Source organism: Leptonychotes weddellii, chromosome 8 (assembly GCF_054177405.1).
Source record: "Leptonychotes weddellii isolate Sample4059 chromosome 8, ASM5417740v2, whole genome shotgun sequence".
Taxonomy (NCBI): Eukaryota; Metazoa; Chordata; class Mammalia; order Carnivora; family Phocidae; genus Leptonychotes; species Leptonychotes weddellii.
The window spans coordinates 42,747,970-42,771,483 of NC_138376.1; the positions used below are offsets into that span (position 1 = coordinate 42,747,970).

Below are 23,514 nucleotides of genomic sequence, written 5' to 3' on the forward strand. Positions count from 1 at the left end.
ATAGGGATTATAAAATGACAGTTCTTGAGAAAAAAAATAATTTTCGATTTTCTTTCTTGTGTTTTTCTTATTTCTTTAGTTCACCGCAGACGATTTATTTTTGCCTTAGTTTTAAAGAACTTGATATTTGTGATTTATGCCTTTCTACTTTCAAAAAGAGTTAGGGCCACTTTACAAAGCAAGATACATATAAAGCAAGAAATTTAAAAACAAACACACAAACAAAAAACCAATACCTAACTAGCTAAAAAATCCTGAGTTGTTTGGATCCTGTTAAAACAGGCTACATTATTCTGGCTTCTGATAGTAGCTTAAGTATTACCAAAGTAATACTACAAATTTACTGTTATAGCTATTTGAGAATAATTTAACTGAGCATATGTGCATATATGTATATATAGTCATATACCTAGTCTGAAAAATTATGAAAATACTGATGCCAATTATCTCCTCTCAAGTGAAAAAGAACAAGTGAGATAATTTTCCATCCTTATCATTTTTGCTATTCTAAAAATTTCTTTGTTGTTTGGGCAGATTAAGAAGATATTTAATTCATGGATTGTTGCTTTGTCCATTTAACAGTGGATTATTTATTAAAAACACAAAAACCAGTTTGGGCAATTAAAAACAACATAAGGAATCATGTAATCCACCAACATTTTACATCTGATATTCTTAGAGTCTCAGCTTATGACATACTTACATTTTTGTATCCCTCTTAAATAAAGAGCCAAATCAGTAGAAACTAACATCACAAGTTTAATATATTTTAAAATATAGAAATATATTTAAACAGCACATTTGAAGAATCATATAATAGACTTCCGTTTCTTATTCTTACAATGGTACACTATTTATTTAAAAATATATTACTTAATGTACCCCCCAATATAGTTATTATCAAATTTTCTTTGATAAACTGTATTTTAAAACAACATTGTAATATACCTGAATTACAAACAAAAACCATAATATTTTTGAAGCTATTTCTGATATAAGTTTTATTTGAAAAGTCCAAAAATGTGATTAATAAATGGTGCTTTATGAATATTTTAGATGAGCTGTAAATAAGCTTAACCGTGGAGCCACCATAAATTGCAAGTAATCCATCTAAATGTCATTCTTCCGAAAGTTAATGTGTGTTAAAGAAAAGCCTTAGAAGGCAAAGAAAGAAAATAAATTAATTTCAGAGGGAAGAATACACATGCACATACACACAACAGAACCTTCCCATTTGGAATTATTTGTGCTTGGAGGAAGGTTTACAAAATCCCCTTACAAAATAAGGTTTTCATTGAGCTCGTTCTCAAAGATATGAAAAATGGATTTCAGCTGTTCTTTCGAAATGGCAATTCTGTCAAAGCCATTCTGGGATTTTTGGTAATTTCCTTCAGTTTAGTTCAGTGCTTTTACCCTAAATAAAATCCCTTGCATCACATCAATCAGCAAACTCAGTTATAAAGGAGAGCTCAAGAAAATGGCTCTGTCGGCATCTTTGTGCGCTATGTTTTATGTATGCAGTGACTCTTGTCTGTGGGGAGGGAAGTAGAGCGCATGTAAATGTTTCTTTATTTTGGACTGTTTTTAAATCTGAAAAAAATCTGCAGCAGTAGTGTTCTAGATAATAGGCAGACATGATTTATTTGAGGTAAGAAGGTTGTACTACAATTTTTTAGTGTTAACTTGGAAAGTTATGGACACAGGCTCAAGCCTGTCTCCACAGAATTCCTGAAGCTTTGAGCGCTTTGCAAAATCTACAATACACAAGCCAAGAAGGAACATGCTCCTCCAGTTACACCAACTCTGTTAAAGCAAACAGTTATAACAATCATGTGTAATCTTTCAGCCTCTATGTTCTGCCTACAGCTTATTTATTCAAATCCAGGTCAACATTTCACTTTATCTAATGAAGCAGAAACTCTGAAAGAAAAATTGTGTTTACCCAAGCATTTTTGTTTGGGTTTTTTTTTTTTTTAGTTTTATTTCTAAATAAATATCCTATCAGTTTTCACTGGCACAACATAACCAAATGCATTCAATCTCCTTCACCAGTGATTAACATGCAAAGGAGTTCTGTCTAATTTCAGAAAATTATAAAAAAATCGTATTAGAAAAAATGTTGAAATGGAATTGAATTGGACTTAGCATATCCCATTGAAAGTTACACCAGGCTATCTATTGTGTAATAGACCTATGAAATAGATTTTATTGATAAGGCATCCACAAAGGAGAATATATACCTTTAAATAAATAAAAGTGACTATATACACAATATTGTACATAGGTACAGAGATGAAATGAACCAGACTAATTTTATGAAATTCCCTTGTCTGAAAGCATACTTTTTATTATAGTCATAAACCTTAACACAGATCTTTTTCTTGTTACCATTACTACTTAACATCAGTGGCAGCCACATGAGCGCACTACCATATTTCTGTATTTTTTCAAAATGACATTGGAGCTGTCATCAAAGTACAGCACGGAGATGGCATTTAATTTGGTTGGAGCACAACAAGGCTTTGGTACGTGGTCAGGAAACATCAGATGAACCTGGGAAAGAAACACATGTTTTGTTTTTTTAAGAAACAAGATAGACACTTTGTCTACAGCTTTCAAATAATATTCTTGTTTTGTCACACTATCAGGCACACCCTTAAGCTATCACTCTTCTATTTATGTTCAATGGCTGAGTTGGGGGTTGGGGACTGGTAGTGAAGGATGTATTTTTAAGCATTAACACCTAGAGTCAACTCACCAGTTCTAATTATGTGTTGGGGCCTTGAAAAATATTCTACCAAATAAGGAAAACTCCTTCTATGGAATATTCGGTGGAAATTTTCCTGGGGGAAAGAACATGGCAACTAGCACTGAGTTGCCTTTGGTTAGAACAATTACTTCTATCTACTTCATGAGAAAAACAAAAGTTATAAATGCAAATCAATGCAGGGACACAATGAGACTATAGAAAGATTTGAATCTAAGAATTATCTTTTAAAGGACAATTAAACAATAAATCATAAAAGTTACACCAACTCTTAATTTTCCACAGTAAAGGATACATAAAAATCACAGCAAAGTGAACTCCAGGTATAATCCAAAACTTGTTTTAAAGCAATGATTTCAACTCTTCTCTACAGAATTTTTTACCAGACTGGCTGGAGTTTAATATCCTTTTACTTTCCTTCTCTCCTAGACCAGTGCCAAAAAGCACGTTCGGCTAAATCAGAAGTACGGAGCCTCGATATTTTACAAATTGAATATCGCTCTCTTCCAAAAGCCTCAAAAGGTAGCTGTACACTGAAAGTGAAATGCTTAAGCAAAGGGTTTATTCTCATTTTGATCAGACTGGCAGTCTGCCTATGATTTGCAATCATTGAGCAAGGAGCCAGAACATGGTTCCCCCTTTCCCACCCACCTACCCTGGCCCTTCCCCCAAAGGAGTTTATGGGAAGTCCCACTGATGAGTCCTAAGGGATCCACAAAAAGCCTCTTAGAGTTTTGGCTGCACAATGTCCTGGCTGAAATGATATAGGAGCCCTGCATGTGGACAGAAACAGCAGGAAAAATGAGGTGATCTGACATGAACTTGAAATTTCCTAAGACCTCACAAAACTAAAAGTTGGATAGTTTCTACAAATTTCAGATGCAGCTTGTGTCCCTCATCAGCTTGATCTTCCATAACCCACACATACATGATTGATAACCCCTTGTTTCAATGACCTTGGCAGCTTCGTAAAGCAATCGTTCTGAAAAAAAAAAATGGATTGTTCTTGAATGGTTTCTCAAACATATTAGTCACAAATATGCTTTCCTTTAGCAACAAACATGCCTGTCTTCTTGTTTCATGTCCTTCACAGAACAAACGTACAGAGTGCACAATGCCAGGAAAAAAAAAAATCAAACTTCGCATGTATGCTTCAAGTTTTGCAATGACTTATGTCCCATATCCCAGGACAGTGAGGCAGAGCAGGGTCTTGTTCCAAGTCCCCATCAGATGTTTTGTTTTTTTTTTAATGTTTGTTTTTTGACACTGCCTTCTAGACTACAGCCCTAAAAGCTGACAATACGTGGTTATATATTCATAAGAAAAAAGAAAAAGAAAAACGAGAGGGAGAGTGTTTTGACAGAGTTTTTTCAATAATTAAGCATTGCTTAGCCTGAGGCAACCTTTGATACATTAGATACATATTTAATGAAGCAGAAGTCTGCTTTCTGAGTCATTGAGATGACAATATAAGGAGGAAAAGAATTTTCTGAGATATTAAGTGTCATTCCCCTATAAGCTAAGAGTGGCTGTAGTTTTGACCCTACGGAAAGACGGTGACCATGGCTATTCTTCCAAGGCTTGAAACAGCCACATTTGTCTCTCTGTGCTTGCCTTTTGGGTCATCATGAATTCCCATAGGCAAGGCTAGACGGCTAGCGTTTACAGAGATTCTTTTTACTGGAAGAAGTTGGAATACAACACACCCATCCTTGAAAAGCTCCCCATCCCCCAGAAATGAGATCCTGTATCAAGAAGTACTTCTATTTCTAGATATAGCAAAGATGAAAGCATAACAAATCTTAAAATTTCCCCAGGAACTTCCTCTATACTTTGCATATGGCACAGAAGTAGGCAATCTCATTGGTCAAGAACAAAAAGAAGAATATTTATAAATGACCGCCTTTCAAAATATGCATTTGTTTTATCTCTCTGTTTCTCTTTACTCCAAGGTTATTTCCAGAGTTTTTGGCAACACCCACGCTCTAGTTGCCATAGACGTGCCTCTTTGCTGTCTCTTTTCCAGTACCTATGATGTCCAGACCAGAAAACATCAAGTCATTCAAGGATTTAATCTGTCAATTTATATATACCATTCCTTATTCAGAAGAAAACTGGGATAGTCTTTCCATCAGCTTTAAATTTTAAATTAATTCTGAAAAAAAATAACCTCAAGAGTCAACCCACAAATTCTAATAGTTCCGTTTTTTTTGTTGATCATAAACAAGACTTACCCACAAAGATAGATTATTTTTTCCTTATGGCTACTGCTTTCCTACTGCCATTCACCAAATAGCTACTTCTGTTACTAAGTCTTGAATCTAAAACAATTTATCCTCTTCCTTCTATCTCGATGACATATAGTTAAAATGTTCATATTAACCGAAACATTAATTCAGAATTTTATCACATGGTCTATTGCACCTTCTAGGAGCCTCTCACTTAGTCTTCCAGAGATTGTACCTCTGCCCGATCAGTAAGTCCCACACCATAAGGCAGGTATGTCAGACTCTCAAGAGCTTTCATGAGCTCATTAGATACAGTACAACCATTTAGAGAACACAAAATCAACATTTCATTATTGTTTTCACAAAAATAAGCCCAGGTTATTAGAGATTAAATCACTGCTAAATTCCTGAATGAGGAAAGGAAAAAATGAAGATGAAATGCCACCTTAAAGATTATAAAAAATATAAGGATCATGAAATAGAAATGAATCTTCTACTTATTTATATTCTACTTGAAGAAGTTTCATAATACTAAAGTATGTTGTGGAACATTCTTAAATAATTAGAGTAAAAGCCCTCAGATGAAATTCAATAAGGACATTAGTCAATGTTTTTGCAATGATTACTAATGAATTGCTAGGTTAGAAATAGCCCCTGGGAACCTGTGTGGTTAATCATATTGCATAGTGAAGAAATCAGTACAGACTGACCACTTCATGTGGTTACTCCAATTTTCCTAGCTGAATCCTTCCCCATTCTGGAATCAGGACTATTCTTTAAACCAGCCTGAATTTCCTGACTATACACACAATTGTTACTTTGGCTCTAAAAAAAAAGTACCAAAAGGGCTTTAAAGAAAAAAATAATGCATTTATAGCTATAAATGGATGCTTTCCTTTAAAATAACGTTTATATGATGCTTGCATCGTAAACCATTTTCAATTCTATGAAGACAAAGCATACCAGAGTCTGAACTATGGCATGGTTGGTGGCATTCATGTGAGCATTGAGTGGAAAAGAACATTCTCCATCACAATAAAATGCAGCATATCCTTCTGGTGCTATAATCCAGTCCTAGAATGCACACACACAAAAAGAGAAAGAGAAAAAAAAAGAAAAAGAATAAAAGAAATCACCAAAATAAAAATAAAGTAATTCTTAAATAATACCCATATTTAGTCTGGCTAGGTTTCTCTTCTTCATCCAACAATTATTCTAACAAGACAGCTACCCTCAAGCCCTTAATTTATTTTTAAGTTGAAGTTTACAACACAAGTATAAATATTTTCACAAGAAATTGCCCTCTGTAATTTCTCCCAAGAGGTTGCTATGTAGGATATTCATAGTATGCATTAATTCATGTATTCATGAATAAAACCATAATCATTAAATAGCATTGTAAATATTGTTTAAACAGGAAATGATGAACTCTGGAAAGTTCAAGCTAACCAGAAAGGAAAAGAAGAATAAACTTAATTGAGATAATTCCCATTACTTCTTAATAACTCACTCCTGGTTTTAGAAGCCTGACAACATCCAAAAGCTTTAATATTTGTTCCTTTTACTGTTTTTCTTTCCATTCACATGTTAACTTTAGAGTCTCTTTGGATGAAATGAATTGGAGCAAATTCTTGAGAACTGCATATGAAATTTTGGGGGAAGCCAAAAAATGGGCATAGGTTGCCCTGATTTTTTTTTCCCCAAGAAGTAAAACTTGGTCCAAATGTAAACTTATTGAATGAATTGTGTTGAAAGTTTATCATAAAATTTTAAAATGCTTACATTTTATATTATTTTTCAATGGGATAGCCCAAATTCAATTCTGCGAATCCATTGTAATAGGATAATGTAGTCTAAAGACTTCAATTTAAAGTACCAATCCATAAAGACATTAAAAACTATTTTGGTTAAATCCTCCTCCTCACCCTGTTTGGGAAGCATATGGAAAAGACAGCGATAAAACTTTTAGGTTCGGGGAAAAAAAATTTTTTTTCTGTAGCTCTACTTTATAACAGACATTGTAGTCAAGGATTCTATTTCCTAGCCCTAGAGTTTGAGACCTTGGGGGCAAATGGAATTGCTCAAGTTAATCTGAAAAACTGGTATTAAAATTAAAACTTTGGGATATTTAAACAACAGCACCTTTTCCCACCTTCTAAATATCATAGGGTTACGTTTCTTCTTTAGCATAGTTGTTTTTTACTGTAAACCCTAATAATGATGTTTCAATGGTGGGAGGATAATGGGGAAATAAAAATGATGTGGATAACCCATATACTGAACAGTCATATCAAAAATAATTGGTTAGTGTACTGGAAAAATTACTAACAAAGATTACGAGTAACTCCAGATTTATAATAAAAGAGAAAAGAAACACCTAAGTTGACTGATTGTTCTTACCTGCCATCCCAGATCCCGGAAACTCACATAGAGTTCATGCTTCTTACAGGCTTGTTTTTGTTCACTTGTATTATAATCTGAAGATAAAAATCAGATTTTAAACAAATGTCAGCCTATCAGTATCCTATTATTTCTTTTGTGAGATCACTGATAAAATTAAAAAGCTGTATTTGATGTGGTAAAATATGAACTTGAATCTTAAAGCTAGAGCCACTTAACTAACCACGTGAACTGTAGGCAAATCACTTGTCCGGAGTTTCTTCTTCTGTAAAATGGAGTCAATACCATTTACCTTGTGAGGTTCTGACAAGAATTTGGTTAGACTCCCTGTTTTATGGTGCACAATCTGATGCCTGTCATTCATTGAGTACTGGCTGCTCAATGAATGCTCATTTATTAATTAATTCACACTATAGTAGTACTTAATATATTTCATATATTAAATATTCATGCAATATTTTTTAACATCTTCCATGAGGCAGACCCTGGGAAAGTACCAACTGGGATCTTACAGAGTTGATTTTATTTTAATAAATATATTAAACTCAGAATACTCAAAGTTGATGGGCGCCTGGGTGGCTCAGTCGGTTAAGCGTCTGCCTTTGGCTCAGGTCATGATCCCAGGGTCCTGGGATCGAGTCCCGCATCGGGCTCCCTGCTCAGCCAGGAGCCTGCTTCTCCCTCTCCCACTCCCCCTGCTTGTGTTCCCTCTCTCACTGTCTCTCTCTGTCAAATAAATAAATAAAATCTTAAAAAAAAAAAAAAAAAAAAAAAGAATACTCAAAGTTGAACTTTTGATTCTTCCCCCAAAACCTGTCCAACATGTAGACCCTTCCATTTTTGACTGATGGCAGCTTTCCCAGCAAAGACAGAGAAACAGAAATAGAGAGAGAGAGAGAGAAAGCCAAAATATGCTGTTTTTTCCTCTTACTCTCACATCCAATCTATCGAGAAATCCTACACATTCTACCTTCAAATAGGTCCAAAACCCACCTACTCTTACCACCTCCATGACTATTCCTGGTCCAAGCTGCCATCATCTTTCCCCTGAATCACTGCAATATTCTCATTGCTAATTCTCCTTGTTTCTGTTCTTGCTCATCTACAACAAAGCAATCAAGTAGACCTTCTAACAAGTAACTCAAATTATATCACTGCCCAGCAAGAAGTCCCACTGGGTTTCCCTGTAGCACTAAGAATGAAATATCCTCTGTGGTTTACAAGGCCCTATCTGATTTGACCCCATTACCTCTTTGACTCATTTCCCACTACTCTTCCTCTCTGTCACTCCATTCTGGCCGTGACACTGCCTTGCTGTTTTCCACCCAGCTCAGCTTCCTCCCACCCTCACTCTTCCCTCTCCTCCTAATGCTTTTCCCTTGGATATATATATACACACAGCTAACACCTATAGCTTTTTCAACTTTTCATTAAAGCATCATCTTGTCAGTGAATCCTTCACTAACTACCCTATTTAAGACTGCAACTCCCACCAAGGTATTCCTGATCTCCCTCACCTTGCTCTTATTTTTTTTCCACTTCATTTATTTTTTAATATGTCAACCCTTTTACTCATTTATTATGCACATTTCTTCTTGTCTGTTTCCTCCCCCTAGAGTGTCAGCACTACAAGGTCAAAAATCTTAGTTGGTTCTGTTTGGTTTACTGAATATATCCCAAGTTTCAGAAACAGTCTCTGACACACAGTAGGTACTCAATAAATATTTGAGGAATTAATAAATGAATTCCTCAATGTGTTCCACAAATGACTGGAAGGAAAGGAAATACATTATTTCCTTTACATATTTTAGAATACAATCTGAAAAACCCATAACCTTTTATAATTGTTTAAAAGAATTAAGGCTAGGGTTGCCTGGGTGGCACAGTGGGTTAAGCGCCCAACTTGTGGTTTCAGCTCAGGTGGTGACCTCAGGGTCATGAATTCGAGGCCTGCGTCAGGCTCTGTGCTGAGTGTGCAGCCTGCTTAAAATTCTCTCTCTCCCTCTCCTTCTGCCCCTCCCCCACCCTCTTGCTTGCTCCTAAAAAAAAAAAAAAAAAAAATTAAGGATTAAAGGAGAGCCTCAATATTGCATCTGGACTAAAGTAATACCAAAGAAACACAGAGCTTTATAGAAAATCTCTGTTGTCGGGGCGCCTGGGTGGCTCAGTTGGTTAAGCAACTGCCTTCGGCTCAGGTCATGATTCTGGAGTCCTGGGATCGAGTCCCACATCGGGCTACCTGCTCAGCGGGGAGTCTGCTTCTCCCTCTGACCCTCCCCCCCTCATGCTCTCTCTCTCTCATTCTCTCTCTCTCTCAAATAAATAAATAAAATCTTTTAAAAAAAATTTGAAATCTTTGAAAAAAAAAAGAAAATCTCTGTTGTCTTCTTTGGCGTTTGTTCACACTTTATACAAACAGCATTCTAAAAGCTAACCCATTTTTATTATTTCCAATACGAAATACAAAAGAGGAAAAAATACAGGGCTAGGGAGCAAAATAACTTATCCTCAAAGAAGACAGCTAATTTTTTCTTCTAGGAATAACTACTACGTTAACTCTGACAGTCTTCTCTGTCAAATCAATGTAGCAGTTTACTCGGCAGAGTAGTGTGTCCTAAGATGTCACCTTCCAGCTTAATTATCCTCAGCCTCTAATGAAAACGTAGGCACATCAAAAATCCATGGAGCCTGTCTTAGAGGGTCTTGTCATCCACCTCTCACAGCTACTTCAAGTAATTCTTTATTTAATTTCTGCCTAGAAAACAAAATAATGATTAAATATTGAACTCAGACTTTTTTACTTCTAGGTCAGAGTTATTCCTGCTGTGCAATTAGCTTTATTAAAACAAATTAAGTATGTAGATAATGACGGAAAATGGAGAAAGAGAATTTATTTGGAATGCGACACTCTTATTCTTTAGGTAAACTTTTTCCCTGATCAGAATGGTGCAAGGAGTTAATTTTGTCCAGGTGATGGACAAGCATATGGTAACACTAAGTACAATAACATTAAATGGATAAGTTCTCTGTATCATTTTTAGGGAAAAGAAATTATTGATTCTGGTGTTAGTTTGATTATGTAAACGTTTTGAAATTTAGAGGGAAAAAAGTCAGCTATGCATTAGACCAGGGGTCAGGAACTTTTTTTTTTTTTTTTTTTTAAAGATAGTAAGTATTTTAGTCTAAGTAGTCTCTTCCCTTGCAATGACTCCACTTTGCTGCTATAATGTGAAAGCAGTCATAGACTATGTAAATGGATGGATCCGGCTATATTCCAATAAAACTTTACTTCCGGATGCTAAAATTTGAATTTCACATGATTTCTATGGGAAACAAAATGTTATCCTTCCTCTGAGTCTTTTTCAAACATTTAAAAATGTAAAAACCATTCTTAGCAACTGTGTCATACGAACACAGGCCGCCGGGCCTTCCTTCACCAGCCCCTGCATTAGACAATAATGGGAATATTTATTCATTCATCCTTGTCTTAATTAAAAACACTGAATGTGAATAAAGACATTGTGCCCAATAACACATACAAGTATATATAAAAAGCCATAAACTACGTATATGGTTACACGAATTCCATGTGTATAAAAAAAGAAAGTAAAACTTAAAAGTCAAAATAGATCTGTTCCATCTATGCAGGTTCTCATACAGGCTAAGTGATGTATAGAATGTAACATCACATAAAGGTAACGAGCAATGGAATTTATAATAGAATCTGATTCCAAGAGTCTGATTTCATAGAGCGTTAGGACCATATGCTTATTCTGTCAGAAATAAAAATTAATGCATGAGTGAAATAAATGTTGTACCCAAACCAGCAAAGTCTGCAGTTAGGTTTACTATAAATGGTTGGCAGAATAAACTAAAGGAGGAAGGGCAAGGAAATTAAATTTATATCTCTAAAAAATAGTGATTGATAGCCCCTCGAAAATTAAAATGAAATGGACATAATGCTACCTACTACAGATTACCCTGCCCAGAAATGAAGAATTCTAACAGAAATTACTAAAATGTTCTGGTGCTACAAGGACACTAGAAAAGCATGCTGACATTCCTCAACCATAATGCAGATATTCCAAATGCAGCATTTCTTCGTTTTGTCTTTTAATGGTAACACTACTGGGAAACCAGGGCCAAAATATTGGAAGTATTGCTAAATACTTAACACAAACTTCTTTATGATCAATTTCTGCAAACAGCTTTTCTTAAAAACTTTTAAGAAGTTATTTTGTCTTAGAAAAAAATTGTGAAAAAAACATACATAAAGGTTAAAAAACCTGAACTCTACATGAGAGTTCAAAGGTCTGTCCACCAGTCCCTGAAAACAACCAACCAAATAAATAAACATGGGTTAGTTTAGCAATGAAGTGGGGGGAAAAAAAATTTTAAATCCAGACAACTCCATATACCAATATGGGTTTCATTTTTTATTGTTTAAATCTAATATTGGCTTAAGAGATGAAATGTAGATATATCTAGAAAATAAAAGAAAAAAATCCAAAATAGAATTTAACATTTAAACATGTCAAAAGCTTAAACAAGCCAAATATGATGAGATACTGTGTTTCAAAACAAAAGAAGTGTTAGCATTCTCATGCTCAGTTCCCAACAGAAAAAGGAGACAAAGGAAGTCAGCACCTAAGCATCGGGATTTTCACTAATTTATAGAAAATGGAAATAACAACTGAATGAAGGTGTAAGAGGCAAAGAAGCAGGAATAAAGCTATAATAAACTATTTAATAATGTAAATTTTGATATGGCCCTGGGGGTAGAGAAATTCAGGATAAACCCCAAACACATAACAATCCCTTCAAAGATGAGGGATTTAAAAATGCTACTACTGGGGCGCCTGGATGGCTGTCATTAAGCGTCTGCCTTCGGCTCAGGTCAGGATCCCAGGGTCCTGGGATCAAGCCCTGCTTCGGGCTCCCTGCTCCGCGGGAAGCCTGCTTCTCCCACTCCCACTCCCCCTGCTTGTGTTCCCTCTCTAGCTGTGTCTCTGTCAAATAAATAAATAAAATCTTTAAAAAAATAAAATAAAAATGCTACTACTATTCTATCTTAATCACCATCTTCCATATCCAGTGAATTCCTTGATTGAATTTATGAACAACCCACTAAGAGTTACTGTTATTGATTTGTGTAGGAATAACTGTATTTGTCTATGTGTAGAAATGTCTGACACAGAACAGATACCACAAAATAATAACTATCTGGTATGTTTGCTTAACTCTGCTTAGCAAAGCGTCTATGTGGATGATCCAGCTAATATCTTCATCTTTGAGCTTACTGACAAAAACTGTCCACAAACCTGAGTTTCCAACTGCTTACCAGACATCTCTAAATAAAAGCTTCCTGGATGCCTCCTACTCACTATTTTTACTTCTGACCTTATACTCTTATGATGCTCACTACTGGGTTCCCTGGGTGGCTCAGTCAGTTAAGTGGCTGCCTTTGGTTCAGGTCATGGTCCCAGGGTCCTGGGATCGAGCCCCACATTGGGCTCCCTGCTTAGCAGTGATCCTGCTTCTCCCTCTGCCTGCTGCTCCCCCAGCTTGTGCTCTCTCTCTCTCTCTCTCTCTGTCAAATAGATGAATAAAATCTTTAAAAAAAAAGGGCGCCTGGGTGGCTCAGTCGGTTAAGCGTCTGCCTTCGGCTCAGGTCATGATCCCAGGGTCCTGGGATCGAGTCCCGCATCGGGCTCCCTGCTCAGCCAGGAGCCTGCTTCTCCCTCTCCCACTCCCCCTGCTTGTGTTCCCTCTCTCGCTGTCTCTCTCTGTCAAATAAATAAATAAAATCTTTAAAAAAAAAAAAATGCTCACTACTTTGGTTAACAGGATTACTTGTCATCTAGTGGCCCAAGTAAGAACATTTGGTAAGTTTCTTGACGTTCTTTCTTTCTCCCTCATGTCCTACTTTAAATTGGTCCACAAAGCCCACTGACTGACTCATTTTTAGTCTAGATAACCTGTTAGAAACCCTTTGCTCTCTTGGTTACCTCATACTTCCTCAACATCCTCTTCCAGTAACTTTGTCCTAGGATAACAATTCACCCCCGCTCCCCTCCTCCATCTCTGACCATAAGTCTCTGTCTCTTTTATGGAATTGCTTTTTCTCCTTGCCTATACTTAAAGGACTAATCCTCCCATGGGAGGCTTCATTCCTGATTTTTTTCTTTTACTTTATTTTCTATGGCACTGCCAAGTCCTATGCTTCATCTGAGCTCATATCCATATCTTTTTCCTATACCTTCCACTTATTCTTGACACTCCCAAACCAGAGTCCTGTCTCATCACTACCTGCTGGTCCCACCCACATGCTTTGGTTTCCATTTCCCTTTCTTCAGTGTATAATCTTCACTGCTTGGAGTGTTGGATTAGATTCCTAATCATTATTTGGGCTTTCAGTTTCCTCTCTCGGCATCCCATCCTTCATTCTGATGCCAAATTTAACTTTTTAAAATGCATATCTGATTATGGCACTCCTTTTTCCAATTGCCTACATGAAGACACCATAGTTCCTTATTATTGCATACCTTAGTCTTTATAATTTGGTTCCTGCATACTTTTCTAGCTTTTCTCACACCTCTCTCACAAGAAAACTTGCATGCCCAGCTATTTAACATGGATACATACCTCTGTAACTGCACATCAGTCTAAAATGGCCTCACCCACCCTTCCATTTCTGGAAAATGTCTATTCTTTCTCATATAAGTCTCTCAAGAAGTCTTTGGAGCCATACCTAGGTGCTGCTTAGGTGCTCTATCCTTCCTACTATTGAGTACCTTATACCTACTCTAATAGAATTGACCTCTTAATAATTACTAATGCTCATGTCTTTCCTATTGTCTGTGGGAGTGCTTTTTAAGAAGCAAGATCCTTAGCTATCCATCTTTTCTCAGCATATAGTTAATATTGTGCTTATCACATAATGGATGCTCATTTAATATTGAATAAATCTATTTTACAGTAAATCATGCCCAGATATATTCTCTCTAGACAGAGACTTGGCAACAGACACAATGCATTAATGTCTATTGACACATTTATTTTATATTATATAATTAATTGCTCAGGTAGATTAGTTAAAACCTCTGATTAGTTAAATTAGTTAAAACCTCTAATATCCTTCTTGCTTCTGAAGTCTCAAAGGCCAAGAAATTCCAAAGGTAAAGAAATACCAGGAGTATTGGTACTTTTTAGGAAGAGAGCTTCTACTTTTCTCTGATGTAACAGTCTGAACTATTTATGTACCAGTTCTGAAAAACCAAACCATATGAACTCATTTAAGAAGTAACAACAATAATGGCTAACACTAAATAAGCATGCACCACTGTTCTTAGTTCTTTACACATATTAATTCATTTAATCCTCACAACTCATGTAATCTCATCCTAGGGGGCAGATACTATTAACATTCTCACTTTACAGATGAAGACACAGAGGCAGAGAAAGGTGACATTTTGTCCAAGATTATACAAATAAGAAGTGGTGGGCCCAGGATTAAATGACAAAATGATAAAGAGATGATAGATAAATAAATGTACAGGTAGATAATATAGACACCAAAATTGCTGTTTTAGGAGGGATTTCCAAAATTTTTGTGTGATTCAGGGCACAAGTAACAGTTTTTAGTGTTAATTATTATAGAAATCAAATGGATCAGAAACATTCTCACATGTGCAGCCTTGTAAGATTTTCACTGCAGCCTTGATCTTGAGAGCCCCAATTTGGAAGCAACCAAAATGTCTTTTAAGAGTGACATGACCAAATAAACTCTGACAGAAGCACTGTTGACTATATTGCAACCATTAAAAAGAGTGAGGTCACTCAATTTGAAAGATGGCAGAGACATATTTAAAAAAAAAATCCATAAAACCAACTCTATTACATTCTGGAAAAGTAAAAACTATGAGGACAATAAAAAGATCAGTCATTGCTAAGGGGAGGGAGGAATGAATAGCCAGAGGAAGGAGGATTTTGAGGGCAGTGAAAGTACTCTGTATGATACCACAATGATGGATACATGTCATTATACATTTGTCCAAACCCACACAATGTACAACACCAAGAGTGAACCCTAATGTAAACTATGAACTTCAGACAATTATGGATTCATCCTTGTGATTCATCCTTGGTAAGAAAGGCACCATTCTGATGAGTAATGTTGATAATGGGGGAGGCTAAGCATTGCGGGGCAGGGGTATATGGGAAATCTTTGTACCTTCCTCTCAATTTTGTTGTGAATCTAAAATTGCTCTAAAAAAGAGTCTTTAAAAATACATGAGATATATCATTTATGTAATTAAACACACATAATAAAAATATATTCTCCAAAAGAGATGTATATATGGGGGAAAAGATTTGCAAGTATAGGTACCATGTTGATCTAATTGTATCAGAGTAACCTATCTCAAAAGGATTTAGGTGATCAAGAGAGAACTTTAGTATTATTAAATATTTTCTTTTTTTTTTTTGAAGATTTTATTTATTCACTTGAGACACACACAGAGAGAGAGAGAGAGCCTGAGCAGGAGAGAGGCAGAGGGAGAGGGAGAAGCAGGCTCCCTGCTGAGCCAGGAGCCTGATGTGGGGCTCGATCCCAGAACCCTGGGATCATGATCTGAGCTGAAGACAGATGCTTAACCATCTGAGCCACCCAGGCACCCCAGAACTTTAGTATTATTGATGATTTGATTATCTTTAAATAATGAAAATATGTATTAATTATATGATATAAAACATTCTAAAGAAATAATTATAATTAATTGTTCTTTCTGATTTTGATTAACATCTGTTTGTCCAAGTGGCATGAGTTTATGTTATATATATTAGGCAAAAGACACTACCTATCAGAGTTGAGGATAAGTAGAGAATGTCTCCATTTTAATGACTTTTTGAAAGACTTGGCCTAAGAAATCACCATGGTTTCAGGTAGGGCCACTAAGGATTGGCTTCACTTTCAACAATCCCTAGTATCCAGCACACAATCAGCAATCTTTGCAAGCAGTTCTGCAGCGAACCAGGACTTGCCATTTGTCTTATTAATTCTTCCAAATTCTTAATACTCTATTCTTTTCAGCACTCATATAGTCCTTAGAAGAGCATCTTGCTCTCAGTAGATTCTTTAAGACCTTATCAATCTAGTACGTAAAGCCTTTTTAAGCTAACGAAAAAATTAGCTATTACCTTCATTTCCTTTCCTCCACACCCAAATTCAAATAAACATCCATTATGCTGCCTCCTCATGAAAGAGGCAATATCTCACACAATATGTTTGCTCAACCTCCTTGCCAAAAATCTCAAGAGGAACAAAGAAGGACAGTTTCTGCTGAAAATCTGGGGGCAGTGTTTCTGTGTATATTGACCTGAAAGGGGAATTTAGTTTTTTCCATTCAGCAGACACATTAATTTATTTAACAAGTTCCTGTTTTGTGCTAGACATTGTTCTAGGCTTTTCCATAGGAGTATAGAAGAACAAAGGATCATTGAGAGTTGGAAGGCAAGACTCTTTGAAACAGGAAAAAAATTGGGTAGAGAAAGCAAGAATGACCTGGGTTTTAATTCTCCTGCACTAACTGAGACTTTCGACATTTGACACATGCTTTGCAGAAAAAAATGCAATCAGGCAAACATCTAATACAACTCTCTTCCCCCCCACAGGCTTCTCTCTTAGCAGTGTAGTCTTCAAACAGTATTTTATTGTAAAGGCTTAGTACTATTGCAGCATTTATTATTTATATTTGAATAATTTTAAAATTTCACTGGCATTTCAAGTTTCCTAAGTATCAAATTTTGTGTTTATATTAGCATTCCCTTTCCTTAAGCCCCTGTCTGTTATGCCAAATCCTATGAGACTTTTTCCCCATCTGCTTGATTACTACCTATTGAAAGGTTATGTCTCATAGACACAAACCAGCTACTTTCTTTCTTATTATCAAAATATGGACATGCTCCAAAACTATCTACCACATATTTCACAGAAATGGCTGCCAATGACAAACTTTTTAAAAAGAAAATATTGGTCTATATTAGAATAATTTTGTACTCTAAATGGTGTTAGGAAACTGGTGAAAAGTTACATGATTTCTGCTCCATGTGTTTTATTAATCTCTAGTTATAGAAGTACATTTGTTACTTGTGGTCAGAAAGAGAAGATAAATAGAGTTCACCAATAGGGAAAAGGACTTTGATGATTTCAGTCTCTGGAACACCTCTGCCACAGTCCTTATGAGCTCCAATAATAAGTATGCGACTTACACTTTTCCCTTTATAATTTCCTCAAAAATTATTCACTATTCTATTCATGGTTTAACAAAACTTTTTCTTAATGCAGTCTGCTACATCAAATTAAAAACATTTCAAGCAATTTCAGAACCATTCTACATGAAAAGAAAAATATACAACTTTGACAGGCTAGTATTTACAAGGAAGAAAAGGTCTTAGAAAGTTATTTTTCTCCATCTTTCATATTAAGCAATTATAATTTTTGCCAAACTAAATATCTTATGAAGATCTTTATAAAATAGCTTTGTAACAAGGCACTAATATCATGTTTTACTTTCAAGTGAAAAATATGGTTAAACTTATTTGTTGGGAAAACTATTTTAAAACATTATATATAGCATGTAATTCAGTAAATGTAATTTCATATAGAAATCTTCCCCATTTCTGTTACTAAATACATCAAATAGACTTCTATCTAACATGATTGTCCTGGTGCCCATATTTTAGGAAGATTCCAATGAATTCCAGTTTAGTATTTTTGTTGAGAGTTCCAGGTGCAAAAAAAAAAAAAAATTATATATATATAGTTATGTATATATAAATATATATACATAACTATTTTTTTGTTTTATTTATAATCATTCTTACCTAACATTCATACACACTTGAATAATAAAAAAATTGCAGTATGATTTTTCAGTTTCAAGTGACTGGGGAAAAAAATGAAGATTTCAGGAATAATGGCAAATACTGTCTGAATGTGTCTTTTTGGAAGAGTAAAGCATTCTAATTTGCTTGAATACCATATGCAGGGATCGTGTCTGTTTTGTTCACCAGCTCATCCATTGGGCCTGGCAAGTACACTGCATATGGTGGCCATTAACATAGAACACATATTTTTCAAATGAACAAACATATTGTACTAAGTTGGGATGTTCTAGGATAAACTTTCCCCTTCAAACAGATTTATTTTTTAGAGATAAAGAAAATTTCTTGGAATAAAATAGCCATCATTTTCATCTAAGAACAGCTTATGAAAATCTGTTTGCAGCCTGGACTAAACAAGGTACTTATTGGTATAAATAAAATGATTCAATAATTTCAGGTTTTGGCAGTTAGATTCATTCAGATTGACTGTACTTTTATCTCCTCTTTTATCAATTGATAGATTAAATTGTGAGCACATTAGGATCATTGTGCATCTGTAATATTTTGTTACTAGATTTTATACACATGTGTGTACGTACACACACACACACACACATAAAGTAGATTATCTAGATAACAGTCTTCCAAATAATTAATGGAAATGTAAATATTACCTCAATTTCCGTATAATCTCTGCTGCTTTTATTGTCAGAGAAAATGGAAACTGCATGATTCACATGTATCGTCTTAAGTACTAAAGAAATCTCTTTATGTTGAATTTACCTGTTGCCCATCGATGTTTGAGAGGCCCCGAGGAAGTCAACTCAGCAAGTTGTGTAGTTGAGTTTTGGCTAGACTTTGTTGATGTAGCCATTTCATAATTTTATTACTGCCAGCTTGATTTTAATTTGAACTGAATCTTTCAACATACAAAGGCAAGTCATGTATATTTTGAAATGAATTACTGAGTGATTCACTGATGAAACATTCTGAGGATGTTCGAAGCATTGCCGGATGATTTAATAGACCAAACAAAGGTATAGCCAGAGGGTAAATTTATTGTGGCTACTTGATTTGCAACATATGACCCCATAACTCTCTGTGCATAAGGGTTGCTCTGGCTTTATCTTACCTCCAACACTGGACATTCTGGAGGAGTCCTGATGAGAGCTGGATTTATTGCGGTGTTGATTTTTCCGTTTGTTAGCTGCTCTCACGGATCGAAGAAGTACCTCGCTTGCCTTGAAGAAGGCCACCATGAACGGTTGTTTTGACTGAGGCCCATGTCTTCCCACAAGACCAGCAGATTTTACATTGATACTGCGTCCTAGAACAGAAAGCACAAGCGCTTGGTTTACGAGAAAGAAAGTTTACCTGATGTGAATGAATTCTGAGGGTGCTTTGAAAAAGTAACATTACTTTTTAAAACATTATCAGAATGTTTTCCCTGCAGGCCAAAGATTTTTATAAACACTGAAAGCTTGCCGTTACAGACAATTATCCATGCTTGGTTTTACATTTTGCATCATTCTTCACCACAGAACGCCCTTGGGCTTCGTTCACTAACTGATCCTTCTCAGACCTGGAAGTCAGCAGTATTTTAAATGGAAAGGCTTCACTACCATCAGCCTGGAAATGTCCACATTAAATAACAATTTCAAAAATATTAGCTATGGGCTCTTCTGCATTAAATGCCCTATAATTTTCCTCTAAGTGATAAAAGCTGAATGGCTGCCTGGCTGTTTCCACTTTCTCCAGCTTTTTCAAGCCTTGCAAGTGTTAATTAGTGCTGATAGCCTTCCCCCTTCACCTCTGGCCTGTGCCCAGCAAACTTGACAAAGTTATGCTCTACTTAAAGCTCTTCACAGGTCATTCTAGAAGCCCCTGCTGGAGATGGAGTTTTGCTTTAAATTCCAGTTCCTTCTCAACACAAAGTATTTTGAAGTAATCATGGCAGTTTCAGAGTTCCTCCCTCTCTGAGTTTGGACACACCTGAATGTTTACTGAAAGGATTTCAAAACTTGTTAACCAACCTGGAAACACTAAGAAAGAAAAGTTCCAGATGAGTTTGGAGACTCACTTTTGTCTCTAAACCAGTGTGCATCCCAGACCCTTCCGAGCCATTGGGGTGGTTGTGTATCAGAGAATGATTGCAACTGGAGCCTGCGCAGGAATGCGTTAGAGGTCAAGGTGTCCTAGAGGCTAGAAATAGATGTTGATAAAGAACCTCTCCCATCGGGTAGTAATAATAATACTTACAGTAATGCCAAAGGTATTTGGAGCACTTGCTATGGATGTGCTAGGTATTTTTCTAAGTGTTTTCCATGCAATATTTAATTTAATTCTACAAATACTCTAGGAGTTAGGTATTACTATTTTCCCCTTTCTACAATTCACTGTTGTTATGCTCTTCTAATTAAAAAAAAAAATCACTGAAAATTGTACATAATATATAAATAAAATAATAGAAAATAAAAATAGAAAATAAAATATATATTATGTTATATATATATAATCGTTGGCTGATATGTAGTTCCATGAAAATCACCCAAGGAGGATGAACTCTTTAACCTTAGGTTGTAAATTTAGTTGAGAATTACTAAAAACTCATGAAAAGTTTCTACTCTAGATACAGAAGTTACCAATCTTTTAAGAGTAATATATAATGTGGTTTGAAATATGTGCATGATTGACTCTACCTTGCCCCCTGAGAGATGTGCATGTTTTCTTAAAATATTTATTCAGTAAAGACTGTGGAGTAACCTCAGTCCATTATAAGACCTAACCCACCTTAGAAGAAAGCAAAGGAAAACAAGTCCTTGAAACGGCATCAATGGCATTTTAGCAAATAAACTCTTGCTCTTAACAAAATTTATTTTGGCAGCATAAACACTTTTGTGTATACTTGCATTGTGCAGAGACCTTCTACCGTCAGAAAAGGAGACTGTGTCATGTGAGGTTGTGCAGCTGTTGGGAGTGACACAGAGGTCCTTTAAATGTGGAGGTATTGGTTAAAAAAAGAAAAAAAAAAAAAGGACTGTGCGCTAATCCAAGCAGCATCCGTGGCCTCATCGATTGTCCTACAACGTATCGGAAAACTCGTTCCATTCCCACAATTATTAAAAGGGTATCTGCCTCACAAACGCCTCTACCATCCATCCTCCCGAAGAAAGAACTTACAAATAATCAAGGCAGTAAACCTTAAACAAATAAACAGATAGGTTTCTCTTTTAAATGCAAACTTACGGTGGCTCTCTGCCAGAGTCTATATTTCTTAGAAAAACTCTATCACTGGCATAAATGAAAGAGGCAGTTTGATTTGTGGTCAGAGCAGTTTCCATTCTACTTCCACTGTAACAAATGTATTAATTCAGCTCAGACTTCCTCCTTCTGGCAGCCCTTTTGCTGTAAAAAGAGAAATTAGAAGTTCCAGCCAAATACCATACCTTGAACTGACCCACTTCAATACATAAACACTTTTACAACATGTTTATTCAGGTGTAGCACTTGAAATTGGTTTAAGATGTTTCCAGTGACAGAGAGCTCAGCAAAAGAAAAAAAAAAAAAAAGAACTGAGAAACTTGACTGTTACGGAAAAGAATAACTGGCGATCTGTTCTTCAAAAAAAAATTTTCTCTCTTAGAGTACAACATAAAATGTATTTGTTGCGCGTTTACTTTGATTTTTTAATGAAGTGTTAATTTAACAGGAACTAAATTTTTACTTGTATACATCGATGACTGCAGAAATCATTTTAAATATATGATCTCTCTAATACTAAAATAGGTTGCCACAAGATGTTCACAAATGGAATAGAGGTAAAATTAGTTTTCCATTCATTACAACACACACTGCCCCTTTTATAATTAAATAAGCACTTAACGCAAAGTTCCAAGTTTCCTTGGGTTTGCAAGAGAGTTTCTTTTACTATCATCCTAAAACTTTCAATATTGTCACTTTTATCTGTGGAGAAATAATACTGCTCTAAAGATTTATGTTCTGAAAATTGTAAAGATGTGTGTATGTTACAAATATGGGTTTCTTGGGCTTTACAAAGGTGGATATTGTGTGTGAAGCAAAGTACTCTTCAAACCAATGTGAACTCCCTTTAAAATAACTTTTGATATTATTAAGTTTCCTCTCAGTTTCCTTTTTACTTCAGCAATGAGGTGACTATTAAGATTCCATAAGTTAATGCTTGCTCAGTTACTCTTGGTCTTGAGCTCCACCAAGAGAACATTAACTATGTGACCTGCTCCTTAAGACACAATATACCTGTACTGATTATGTGAACTAAACCTTTTGAATGGCTGAGCAGTTGTTTTCGCTAAAAGTGTTAATAGGAACCCAGACTATATTGCATGTATTGAAAATAGTAAGTCTTTTATAAAATTGATTCGAATATGTTGCATTTTATTAGTAAATGTACAGTATGCTTTAGATACTGCAAATGTACAAAGTGGCCATACCTAAAACATTTTGATTCAGGAAAATTATAGGTAGGTGTGTATCACCATGGTTTTATTTTTCAAAGGTGATCCTTATGTTTGATTTCTAATTAAAACTTATAGATATATAAGGATTAAAGATTGAATATACTGTGAAAATGGAAATGGGGTTGAGTAATGAAAAGAATATTAAATAGAAGGGTGATGAGCTTGAACCCAGGCTTCATCCCCTTAGGATTTAGACATGCCTAGGCATAGCTAGGACATTGCTAGGTTTAATTCACCAAGCACAGAGTATAGAACAACATCATGGGAAAGAACTCATCCTAAGAAAAAGGTGAACCCAGAATGTATAAATTCAGAACAATGCCCCAGGGTGTTTAGGGAAAAGAAACAATTTGAGCAGCAAATATATGGTTTTATTATTTCTCAGTTTTATTAACTACAGAGTGAGTAAAGATGGGCTTTAGGATGATATCTTCCAAAGAAATGATTATTCTTTTCACACAAAAATCAAGAGGGAAATATCTGAGGCTGGGGTTCTAACCTGCTCAATTTTGTCATTACTGAAGCTGGAGATTGGAGACTTCCAGACCTGCCACTCTGACCTTCATGCCTTTGTCTAAGCACGGGGGTCAAGATATTGTATTCACATGTGCCTAAGGGCACAACTAACTATTTGAAATTTACAGTCATTGAGAAGGTAGAGTGGCAAACAAAAGATCTATCCCAAACCTACTAGTTTTGTATTTCAGACCATTCTTTTTGGAAAATGTGACTTTCAAAA

The 23,514-nt window shown here is 35.6% G+C and overlaps 1 protein-coding gene across 1 annotated transcript in view; it reads right to left on the bottom strand.

Moving 5' to 3' along the window:
• Positions 1-559: 559 nt before the first annotated feature.
• BMP5 (bone morphogenetic protein 5) overlaps positions 560-23,514 on the bottom strand; it is a 114,199-nt gene continuing 91,244 nt past the window's right edge. The window contains exons 4-7 of the mRNA XM_006728135.3: positions 19,412-19,606; positions 7,396-7,472; positions 5,959-6,069; positions 560-2,553 (exon numbers count right to left, since the gene is read on the bottom strand). Of these exons, the coding sequence (XP_006728198.1) occupies positions 2,404-2,553; positions 5,959-6,069; positions 7,396-7,472; positions 19,412-19,606 (533 nt within the window). The 3' untranslated portion in view covers positions 560-2,403. The remainder of the gene's footprint in view (positions 2,554-5,958; positions 6,070-7,395; positions 7,473-19,411; positions 19,607-23,514) is intronic.